The sequence below is a fragment of the Chiloscyllium punctatum genome, chromosome 7 (genome assembly GCF_047496795.1).
Source record: "Chiloscyllium punctatum isolate Juve2018m chromosome 7, sChiPun1.3, whole genome shotgun sequence".
NCBI lineage: Eukaryota > Metazoa > Chordata > Chondrichthyes > Orectolobiformes > Hemiscylliidae > Chiloscyllium > Chiloscyllium punctatum.
The window spans coordinates 47,829,779-47,842,428 of record NC_092745.1 but is presented as its reverse complement, the minus strand read 5'-3'; the positions used below and the strand labels follow the sequence as shown (position 1 = coordinate 47,842,428).

The 12,650-nt window shown below is 42.2% G+C and overlaps 1 protein-coding gene across 1 annotated transcript in view; it reads left to right on the top strand.

The window, feature by feature from the left end:
- The window catches only part of astn1 (astrotactin 1), a 2,276,897-nt gene that overhangs the window by 1,058,201 nt on the left and 1,206,046 nt on the right, over positions 1-12,650 (top strand). Inside the window, exon 8 of the mRNA XM_072573509.1 lies at positions 6,019-6,103. Coding sequence (XP_072429610.1) covers positions 6,019-6,103 — 85 coding nt within the window. The remainder of the gene's footprint in view (positions 1-6,018; positions 6,104-12,650) is intronic.

The following is a 12,650-nucleotide window of genomic DNA, read 5'->3' as shown; positions in this document are numbered from 1 at the left end:
TGGGAGGCACTGTAATACTCTCCATTATAACTGAACAACCCGTTGACAGGGCATACCACATTGTATCATCTCATCTGTTATCGACAAGGTGCACAGGGTCTCCCGTGACAACAAAACTTAGAGCTGTAGTTCACCACTTATCTCAATCTCGACTAAATACAGTATAAGCTGAGCAGAATAATTTTAAGCAGAGCTGTGATGACTCAGTGCAGCTACAGAGATACAAGTGGAGTCAGTAAATGGGAAATCATTTCAAGGAGCACTGCAGACAGGCAGACATGATTACAGTCTCAGTCTGCTCCAAGTGCAAGGACAAGATTTATGATGGGTAATGTGTGCATTTTCAATCAAATACATTCATGAAGAATATCACTTCAAGATAATACAGTGCAAATATTTATTTGTTGATGTATTTGAATCAAATTGGAAATATGCTGCAGATCTGCTTCCTGCTGGTTCATTTAGAACATTCAGAAATCATTTTTTCAGCATAACATCTCTTGCTCATCAAGGTGAGGAATGATGATCTTCCAGAATCACATATCTCAACAACATGTGCCAGCAATAAACATCAGTAGTTTATGTCAGTCATAATGCGTTGAAGATAATGTGGCATTCTGTAAATAACCCCCAACTATGTGCTTGGACTTGTAATGACTGCACTAATGGCCATTTTTTATATCCTACACTAGCTATCTCGATGCAATTTTTAAGTAAGGTTGCCCAATTAGTACAGAATTATGAGCAGTTTTGAAATGCCAATATTGTTTGCTGTAAAGAAATGGAGTGAGTTCATTGCACTCTAAATATATGAAAATATCAGAACAAGTGGAGTTATATTTGAACAACCTGCCTGAATGTGAGAGCACAGTAGTGTCCAACCACAGCTCTCTTCCCTCAGTCATACTTGAGCGAGATTTATGTTTAAAATGTGTTGTTGTACAAAACGAGGGAGAAAATTCTACTTGCACAAGGTAACCAGACTGATATCTTCTATTTGGTTTGAATCAGTGCTCAGCCACTGAATCATGTAATCAGCAGACCTCTATTATTTTCTCACCAATGAAACTTGCTACAAGGAATGGAATTGGGGTCAGAGTCTGTTAGGTTTAATAATCTTACTTGGAGAAAATGCAATCCATTGAAAAAATGACATGCAGACACTAGCCACCATTCTGATCACAAGCAAGTAACAACTGTTCTGTTTCAGCGTTGAAAGGAGCGATTGACAAGTGCAGTTTTCCTTTTCATGATAGGTAGATCCTGGTGACAGACTTGTTTTGTTTAATTGAATGTTCTGTACAGTTCAAGGTGCTTTGAAGGCTGAGATAGTATCTGCAGATGACATTTGGAAATATTTGAACTTCATTCATTTCAAATGAGCCCAGACACAATTTTAATCAAAATGATTGCTATTTCAGCTCCAGCAAAAGCATCAAGAATGATAGTCTCCATAAATAAAAACAGCAGAGATACAGCTTCTGCCAACTGACTGACTGACTGTCTGTCACCACCATGTTCACTGCAATTACAAAACATTTAGATTCAATGATTATTACAGATGATAAATGAATACAATATTCCGTAATTGTGCAGTCCAAATGAAGAAGGCATATCAGAGTTTGATAACTTCAACTGAATTTGATGGTTGCAACTCGCTTCATTAGTGTCAGTGTTTTGGGCTATGTGTATTTGTGTGTGTATTCTCAGACAATAAAGTATCATCTGTAGCATCAATTGACTTGGGTGCTATGTAGGCTTTAATACATGTACGGTGAATATCTGTTGGGAGTTTGCGGAGCATCTATCAACATGTTGGAAAATGAGCAAAGGTGATGTAGAATGGGGCATACTGCTGGAAACTGACCTACGAAATGTGCTTGACTCTCAAACATGGCTTTGGAAAAAATTCTGTTCATGGACAATTAGGCATAGACACCTAAATGATCTGGCTGACAAGATCTATATTCCATGAAATAACATAATAAAAACAAGAGGGAACTGGAAGAGAGAGAGGAAGATTCCCAGCAAGATACATTATCTGACCTAGATTTCTAGGAAACTATTCTCCTACCTCAGCAAGGAACAATGCATGAGACACCTGTGCATCTTAATGGAAGTCATTGTGAAATCTATCTTCCACTGTCACAATTCCCATCTCCAAGCAGTGTAAGAATTGAATTTTCAATGGCTATGAAGGTGAATGTGTTCATGAATCCAAGATTGAGGCAGAGGTATTTGCAACATCGTGCAGCGTGCCACCCACTGCTGCATAATGAGGTTATGTTTGGTGAGGTTGAAATGCACTTCATTCTCTCTGGCTAAAAGTAAGCTGTCCAAGTGAACATGTAGCTTAAATGCAACAGTGCTATTCTGAAGGGCACCATCGACAATGTGCACAGGGTTTTGTGTGTTCTCAATGCAGTTCCATCTTGTACTAAAACCAAGAGATTCATTCCCTCTGCATGTCGCTGGTGTGGAGCCATAGCAGCAAATAATGTGGCTCAATGCTCTGGCAGCAGTCACACTCCCTTTTCACAATACTTTCTTTCTAGTGTTGTCTGCTGTCACCATCAGCAAACTGAAAGGGTAGCTACTTAGCAACAAGAACTGCCTATTCCTGAAGACTCCTGCGCACAACCCATTCACGTGCTCAGTGTTGGTAGTGAAGGCTATACTGCCACACAAAACATGATAGAGCAGACCTCAGCATAATCCTTTGCCCAGACGGCTCTCAAGGAGCTTGTGATACGGAGCAGAGAAGGTTTCGAGAAGTGCGGTAATCTACAGGATGTTGCCCAATCTTGCCACCTTGAGGGACAGCTCTTGGCACCAGCTACGTGGCAAGTGGCTTCAGCAGGGGAAGGAATAGGAGGAAAAAGAACACAATTACTTTCTCCCTGGGCTAAGCAGTAACAGTACATTTACTCCGTTATTCACTATATGTTCCAAAAGTTACCTTTCTTCTGTCACTGTCCATCACAGCATTCACTTTGGTCAAAACCCAAAAACAAAAATGACCGTAGAGTATTTCTGCCTGTTAAATGCAAGTAACCCAGATGAGCAGGCTTGGTTTACTCAAAGCATTCAAATGGGTTTATTTAACAGGTCTGTCTGCACCTTACAATTAGTGATAACTAAGGATGCATCCAGCCTCTAACTTGTGCTGTTTCGTCCTAACCCTTGGATCTTTGGAATGCCGCAACAATAGCAGAAACATTGAGTAGTCTGTATAACATTTTGGTGTCAAGATTAGGATGATGCTGGAAAAGCACAGCAGGCCAGGCAGCATCTAAGGAGCAGGAAAATTGTTTCAGGCAAAAGCCCTTCATCAGGATTTTGCTCATTCCTGATAAAGGGCTTTTGCCTGAAACATTGATTTTTTTTTTGTTTCCTGCTCCGCAGATGCTGCCTGACCTGCTGTGCTTTTCCAGCACCACTGTAATTTTGACTCTGAACTCCAGCATCTGCAGTCTTCACTTTCACTTCTAACATTTTGGTGGTTTGGTTATCATTCCAGATCTTGTAATGGTGTAACATTTTGGAGATTTAATCTCCATACTGGTGTTTGCAATCTGTGGGTGTCAGTTGAATTTTTCATGGAGTTAGCAAGTTGGTTGCCATCCTCATGGTCTTCCACACCTGTAGTAGTCAAGGTTATATTTTATACAATAGAGAAAAGGCCCTTCAGCCCATTGAATCTGCACCAGCATATTTTTGTGTGTGCTAAGAGCACAATTGTAGTACTGCACAGTTCCCCAAGTTGACTTTTGTTTCTCCTCAATGTTACTCCATTCAGAGTTGTGACTTTGTAGGATTAAGTGCCACTCAACATGTTGGAGACATCTGCAGGCATTCATGCTCACTGTATAAAGTGTATGGCTCTGAACCTTCTTTTAGGAGGAAGTGGGGACTGCAGATACTGGAGCAGAGTCAAAGTGTGGTGCTAGAAAAGCACAGCTGGTCAGGGAGCATCCAAGGAACAGGACAGTCGATGTTTCGAGCATGAGCTCTTCATCAGGAATGAGGGGGTGGCACAAGGGGGCTAAGCGATAAATGGGGGAGGTGTGAGGCTGGGAGGTAGGTAGCTGGGGGAATGCCACAGGTAGATGAAGGTGGGAGGGCAGTGATGGTGATAGGTCAGAGAGGAGGGTGGAGCAGATAGGTGGGAAGGAAGATGGACAGGTGGGACAGTTCACGAGGGTGGTGCCAAGTTGGAAGGTTGGCTCTTGGATAAGGTGGGGGGAGGGAAGATGAGGAAACTGGTCAAATCCACATTGATCCCGTGTGGGTGGAGGATCCCAAAGCGGAAGATGAGGCATTCTTCCTCCAGGCGTCGGGTGGCTAGAGTTTGGCGTTGGAAGAGGACCAGGACTTGCATGTCCTTGGTGGAGTGGGAGGGGGGAGTTCAAGTGTTTTGGCCACAGGGCAGTGGGATTGTTGAGTGTGTATGTGTCCCAGCGATGTTCTCTGAAACATTCCGCAAGTTGGCGTCCTGTCTCCCCAGTGGAGAGGGGACCACGTCGAAAGCAATGGACACTGTAGATGACGTGTGTGAAAGTACAGGTAAATCCCTGACGGATGAGGAAAGATCCTTTTGGGACCTTGGTTAGAGGTGAGGGCAAGGTGTGGACACAGGTTTTACACTTCTCACGGTGGCAGAGGAAGGTTCTGGGACTAGGGGGTGGGGGGGTGCAGTGGGTTGGTGGTGGGCATGGACCGAATGAGGGAGTCTCCAATTGCAATAAGGACAGACCCCACCCCTGCCACCGGTCCTCACCTTCTACCCCAGCAACCTCTGGATACAACGCATTACCCTCCGCCATTTCTGCCACCTACATCGGACCCCACCACCAAAGATATATTTCCCTCCCCACCCTTATCTGTGTTCCACAGAGACCATTCCCTCTGTGACTCATTTGTTAGGGTTGGTGCAATCATTCCTCTTGACACTGGTTTCTGGTAGGCTTCCCAATACACCGAGCAGTTAGCTGAGAAGTGGGAAATCCTCTTATGAGTCCTCTGCAGCAAAACGTTTATTCTTGCACTGGCACCTGTGCTATCCTTTGTCTCCCTCTTCCCCTGGCTGCACTTAGTCCTGTCACCTCTCACCATCCTATCTCTGAACTACCTTGGAGGATACACGCAATGAATGCTGGTGGCTACAAGCGTAAAATTAAGTGATCTCTTCATTTCTTTTTCCCTCACTGCTCAGTCAGTCTGGAACTCATTTTTGTAAATAAAAGGAAAGTTATTCAAGATTTATCATTGTGGTGTGAGGGCCAGGGTGGGGAGGTATGAGGTGTGTACTTACACAATCAGTAGCTTGCAGAGATTGTGGAATGAGGGGCAAGCAGGATTTGAGAAGAAGGTCTCAGTGGGAGGATACTGCCATCCACAGTGGTATGCAGTATTGTCATTTAACCCAAACTCAGCAATGGATATTCTAATCATGATTCCTTCATTGGCAGGTTAGGGGACACCGAACCGATGAAGGGGTGTCCAGTCCTGATGAGCAGCCATTGATCAGAAACTTGTTAACTCTGTTTCTCTCGCCACAAATGCTGACAGATGTGCTGTGTATTCCCAGCACTTTTTGCTTTTATCTCAGGGACATACTTAGTGTATTAGCTTTACACGGCACTGGGAAGTTTCAGCTTTCAGCTCCCTCCATTAAGTTAATCAGTGGCTCAGTTAGTGGTGGCAACCCCTGAGAAGTCAGTCAAATGAGCAAGCAGCAGGAAGCTGACATGCTACCCGCATTGCATCGAAAAACGGGAGTAAATTTACACATTGCAATTTCATTCTCTCTTTCAGGGGCTTGTCAATTCCGCTTAAAAAGTTTTTGTTCCTAATCTAACTTTTTTTTTTAACTGAGTGCCTGAAATAATAAGATTCAGATAAATAGCTGTTCTTTGGTCTGGTCTGGCAAGGCCTTTTTGGGGAAATCTTGTAAAACCTGTTTCATTCTGGTTCATGGAGCTGTTGATCAATCTGATCTCACTTTATTTTCTGCAGGTGAATGTGGTTGCAAGGAAGGATATACAAAAGATCCTGTTCACAAGCATCTCTGCATCAGAAATGACTGGGGCATAAACCAAGGGTGAGTGTATGTCCTGTTACATATCACTACACATTGCTCTTTCTCCATTCCATCCCAATCTCTATCGGGTCGCTACAAATAATAACCCATTATATTCACCATTTATCAGTGATATTCCAAAGCCTGACCCTTGCTCTGCTTCTGTTGAATTCCAAGCATTTAGGTCTGTGACATGTAACGTTTTAGATTCTTCCTTAAGCTGCTTTTCTGGTGCTCCAGGATCCCTGGTATTAGTGTTCATGACCAAGTCGTCATGGTTTGTACAGCTGACTGTGTACTCCCAAAAGCAAACCTTAACGGTCTACAGAAACTGTCATCACCCACACTTATTTTTAAAAAAACGTTAGCAGTATTTGGAAATAAGCAGGTCATATCAAACTTGTACTTCGAGCAAGATGGATCTGTTTGTCTCATTTTGCTAGTTTCTCCTTCTGTAATGCCCTAGTCTTTGTTGCAGTACAGCTATTGTCTGCTCTACTTGTAATATTCTGGCTGCATGATGCTACCTGTAGCAATGAATGAGCAATGACTTAATTGGGAACAGTCTCACCTTCACAATCAGTCCTGCAGCAGGACTTGAGCACAAATGTTAGAGTTACCAATCTACTGTGGTGCTTTGGGAGTTGCACAGGAGATTTGTCTTTCTGACAAGACTTTTAAAATGAGCTCCCATCTACCCAGGTGAACCATTGCAAAGCAATGCCACGGGATCTGTTACATGAGAGCAGAGGAATTATCTCGAGTCTCCTGGTCAATAGTTATCCCTCCGTTAACATGAGGAGAATGCCTTACCTTGCCGTTTTGTAAGAGGTTGCAGTTCACGTGTTAATCTTCTCATTTTCCTCAAGTGATACACTTCAAAGATACTTCATAGATTGTCAAGTGCTTTGAGGCATCATTTGTTTGCATGAAGTGTAATCTAAGTGGAAGTCTTTCTGTTTCTTAAATAGCTGTGATACTGTGAGGGTAAATGCTGGTCCAAAGCCTATTCTGTAATAAGCACACTTTTTTTTATTTTAAAGAAAAAGACTATGGATGCTGGAAATCTGAAACAAAAACTCAAATTTCCAGAGAAAGTCAGCGTCCATGGAGGGAGGGCAGAGTTGACATTTTGGTGACCGTTCTTCAGATGCTGCCAGAACTGAGTTTCTCCAGCAATTTTTTCTTTGGATAAACAAAATGTTCCATGTCGGGATCAGAATCTTATGGCACATTGTTATCTGTGGGCTTCAGGACCTTACGAGGTACAGAAGTCTAATGTCATTTATTTGGGATTTTTGCCACATTGGCAATCTCACCACCTGATAATGATTGCCCATTCATTTAAGAATGGAGAGCAGGCTTCAGAAACTGGGTGACAAATGGGGAAACCCTGCAACACTGATGAAACAGCAGGATACCGTGGCAGGTAACTGAGGGAGACAGCGTCCAAAATGGAGATGTGCACTTTCTCTTCAACAGTTTTGAATCTAAAATTTAAGAAAGGGTATTTGCACTTGGGCCACAGTTGCCATTGGCCATCCTGCGTGAAGAGATTTTCTTCCACAGCAAGTGCTGAAACAGGCAGGTCTGCTGCTCTAAGCTGGTCTGGTGCTCTCGTTATCCTAGTCTCCAGGTGAGGTTGCTGTCTTCAGGTAGCTGTATTGTTCCCTGCGACTTGCAGGGGCCTGGAGATAGATTGGCAAAGCCAGTCAAGTCAGCTTCCGACGATAGGTCTCAATTCTCAGCTTAGTAGGCTGTCCTGAGTCCTGACAACACCACTATAACAGACCACCACAGACAGCCTCACACAGGGCACCTCACACCTTCAATTCATTATCTGGGCCAACATGGCACCTATTGTAAAACTTCACTTGAGAATGTAACTTTAAGGAAGTTCTGGGATTTGCATACGAAAGAACTGAAGCCAACATGCCCACTCGAAAAGATGAGAGACTTAACAAACAAGCCAGGTATTTTTTCAATGTATAATTTTAGTTACATCACACTCTAAACTTTTGCTATAAATTCTGTGTCCTACAATTTTATACTCCTCAACCACCTGATGAAGAAAGAGCAGTGCTCTGAAAGCTAGTGCTTCTAAATAAAGCTGTTAAACTATAACCTGATGTTGTGTGATTTTTAACTTTTGTACACCCCAGTCCAACACCAGCACCTCTAAATCATATCAACAGCTTGAAATATAGTGTAGAGACTTGAATGTATTCCTGTTAGTTCTGATAACTTTTTGGCAAGAATTTGAAGGGTGATTTGGATATGAGAGAATGTTGCAGCTGTTTAGTTCTCAATTCTTCGTTTGTATAAGTTCATGTCCACCACTGATTCAATGGAATGATCAAGGTTTTGGTTAAAAACAAATAAATAAATTAAAAGAGAGGTTATGTGACGATGTTTGTTCAGTGAAAATTAACTAGTGAGGTTGAGTTATAAATATATACTCTGTATAGGATATGCCCTGACAAAGTATTGAAGTCATTTTTAGTGCATTATATCTCTCTATATGATCTAATTCAATCCTCCTCACTGAGAGGCAGGACTACTGATTGACACATTGGTGTCCAATGAGGCACAAAGCTCATTAATGCATTGCCTCTGACCATTTATATCTATAGACTGTGTAATTGAGGTCAGCAGCAATCAAAATAGTTAATCTCCCTGTGTGAAAGTTAGTCAAATGTCAGTAGCTTGGAAATAATCTCAGTATTGATTTTCTTCAGGTTGTTCTGTTGTCTTTACATCCACCCTTCTGACAATAGGGACTGAACATCTCTGCTGTTCAATAATTCTCTTAAATTAACTAAAGCGACTTCAGTCAGATGTTTCTACTGCAGGCTTTGCACTCTCCAGATTTCTTTCAATAGAATGACATAAGACCAACTGGGCAATTGCAGTAGTTAAACGCCATGAGCTTATTTTCATCTAACCCTATCAATGGATGTTTCTAATCCTTTCTCCTGATGTGCTTACATTCATTTCAGGGAAAGTACTTACGTTCATAGGCTCACTGATTCCACACAGTAATAAGTTGCACATTCTACATGCTCTCTAGGTAAGAAAGATTTGCCCAGATTTCCTTGCTGCTGCTGCCCCAAAGTGGGATTTGGGCAGGGGTGGTGTGGAATGATGATATATCCTGTTTGAAGTCAGTCATCAACACCAATAAGCAATGAGATCATACGTATCAAATGCACTGAGGAGGCAGTTTTAAAACTGTCGTTGTGTGATCCACTCGATAACTTTGCCAGCTGGACAGTGAACTTATTAGATTAATTTGCTCATCACAATTTCCACTGCCATCTACTTCACACAAACATTTTATGAAAAGAAAATACTGCAAATGCTGGAGATTCTGAAATTAAAACAGGAAGTGTGTTATATTGGACTCGATGCACCAACATCACCTGTCTTTCTACGGATGTAGCTAGATCTGATGAGCTTCTCTCTCAATTTCTGTTTGTACTCTGTTCTATTTCCACTCAGAGCCTATTACAGAGAAAGTCTCTAACATCTTGGGAAAAACTTGAAAGATACCCATGCAACAAGATGGTTGAAAACATCACACAATACAAATGCATTGCGAACGTTTTAAACAGAACTCATGTTCTGCACCTCCAAGAAAGAGGACATAATTAATAATACTTTTTTTAAGTGATAAAGTTTATATTAAAGTTTGTCTAAATACATTGGTCCATTTAATAACTGCAGGACTATACATTTGAACTTTCTTCTAAAAATGATGATGGATATTTTTCAGAAGAATACCAAGATCCTATTTAGAATATTCAATTACTGTCTCAATTTGTGATTTCCCATCCCTACTTCTTTTAAGCTCCACAATATTGAAGTGCTGTACAGATCGCTATCACCAGATATGTTTGATATCTTCTGACATCAGCGGCTTTCAATAGCTTTCATTTGCACTCAAACAACTACAGTATTTAGACATCACTTAATCTGATTTATGCTGAAAAGCAATGATTGTAGGTGGTAATATCACTGGACAAATGATCCAGAACCCCAGGCTAAAGTTCTCGTGACATGGGTTCAAATACCGTCATGGCTGATGGTGAAATTTGAATTCAATAAAATCTGGAAGAAAAAGCTAGCCTAATGGCAATCGTGTCAATTGTTGTAAAATCCCATTGATTCCACTAATGTCCTCCTCCTGTCAAGGAAATGTGCCATCTTGACGTGGTCTGGCCTGTGATGTAGTTGACTCTTAACTGCCCTCTGTGCAATTAGGGATGGCTCATAAGTACTGATCAAGCCAGATGAATGATTTTTTTTAAAAAATCAGCTATTAATTGCACTCGACAACAATCCCACGCACTGCGAGAGACAGAGTGTGTCTCTCTCTGCCTCTGTCTCTATCTTTGTCCCTCTCTGTCTCTGTCCCTCTCTCGCTTATTTGCTCTTCCTCACTTGCTCTCCCACTCAGAGGGAGGCAGGCAAAAGATCTCGACTTAGTTCAGGTTATGGGGGGTAACAGAAGGCAAGGGCACATCTGTTAAAGTCGAGATCTAAGGATTGTAAGGTTAAGATGACAGATTGTCTGATACGAGGAGACATTTCTTCACTCAGATCCTTTGTAAATTGTGGGATCCTTTTGGTGTGAGGAACAGTCAAGGCTGAGATCAATTCATTCTTGCACTGAGAATCAACGGGGATAGGTGATAGAGTCAAGCTGAGAATGAAAATCGACCGTGATCTTATGTCATGGCTGAGCAAAATTGACAGGCCCAAATGACTGGTCTGCACCCATTCCTCCTCTTTATTCATTCACACGCTGGCTGGGGCAGCATTTATTGATGATCCCTGGATTCGTTTCGAAAGGTGGTGATGGGCTGTCCTCACAAACCACTGCAGTTAATTTGGTGTAGGTGCGCAATGACCTAAGGGAGGGAGTTCAGGATTGTGGCCCAGTGATATTGAAGGAAAAGTGATATTTCCAAGTGAAGGTGATGAATGGCTTGGAGGGATACTTGCAGGTGATGATGTTCCCATGTATCCACTGCCCTTGTCCTTCCAGCTAATAATGGTCACGGGTTTGGAAGATGCTGTCTAAGGAGCCTTGGTGATTTTGTTTCTGCAATGTATCCTGTAGGTATTACTACTACTGAGTATTGATGGTGCAGGGAGTGAATGTTTGTGAAAATAGTACCAAACAGTGGGTTTATCTTTTCTTCTGGATTGTGTTGAGCTTCTTCAGGCTGTATTCATCCAGGCCATTGGGGAGAATCTCATCACACTCTTGACTTGTACGTTTCAGATAGTGGATAGGCTTTGGGGAATCAGGATACATTACTCATTGAAGTCTGCCAAGCCTTTTTCTTGCCCCTGGAGCCACTGTATTTATATGGCTAGTCCAGTTCAATTTTTGGTCAAAAGTAAAATCCAGTAGGTTGATAGTGTGGGATTTAGTAGTGGTGGTTCTACTGAATTTTCAGCAAATGCTATCATTGAATATAGTCATTGCCTCCCAATTGATGTTCTCTAACATCAACACAGACCTAGCAGCAGAGGCCTAGTGACCATTCAACCCCTCAAATGGCCATTTGTCAACCCAAGTTTCAGTGTTATCTGGTATTCTTTGTTGTTTTGTTTGACTTTAAACACTAAAACTAGGGGCGGTGCAGTGGCTTAGTGGATAGCACTGCTGCCTCACAGCGCCAGGGACCCTGGTTCGATTCTAGCCTCTAGCGACTGTCTGGGGAGTTTGCACATCCTCCCTCTGTCTGCATGGGATTCCTCTGGGTGCTCTGGTTTCCTTCCACAGTCTAGATGAATTGGCCATACTAAATTGCCCGTAGTGTTAGGTCAATTAGTCCGAGGGAAATGGGTCGAGGGCGGGGTAGGGGTTAATCTTCAGCGGGTCGGTGGACTTGTTGGGCTGAAGGGCCTGTTTCCACTCTGGGGGGGAATCTAATCTAAATCTAAAACACTCTGCTACAGTGCATGCACATGTCTATCTCATTCACACTTATAATAAAACACAGCAGGACCCTCATAGGCATGTGAGAAATATCAGGGAACCCGCGACAGTACTCTGACAAGTTCATCTACAAAGCAAATGGAAGAAAGGATGAATTTGAGGTGTGAGGTTGCTTTGCCATCTACCATTTGAAAGCTTTCCACTCAGTTGTGAAGTTTCAACAAAAATTTTAATTAAATTGTTCGTGTTGCAGAAGTAAGCATTAAATAAGCTTGTGTCAGTTTGAAAAATCAAGAGAATTGTGTAGCTGTTTTGGCATATGCAATTAACTGGTCCTGTTACTCATCTTTGCATTTGAAAATGCTAGTTGAGTTTGGGTGTCACTAATTAATATTCTTGGGTGGCTGATAAAATGAACGTTGATGTGTTTTAACTTCGGTTTGAAAGTTCTGCTGCAATTGCCATCAAGTCCATGTCAAGTTAGAAGGCAAGAGGACTCCGAAGCAAATACAGAATGCTGGACAAACTTTGTAGGTCTGACAGCACCTGTAAAGAGAGAGAGAGAGAGATGTAGAGTTAATGTTTTGAGTCCAAGCTGATTTCTTCAGGACTGAA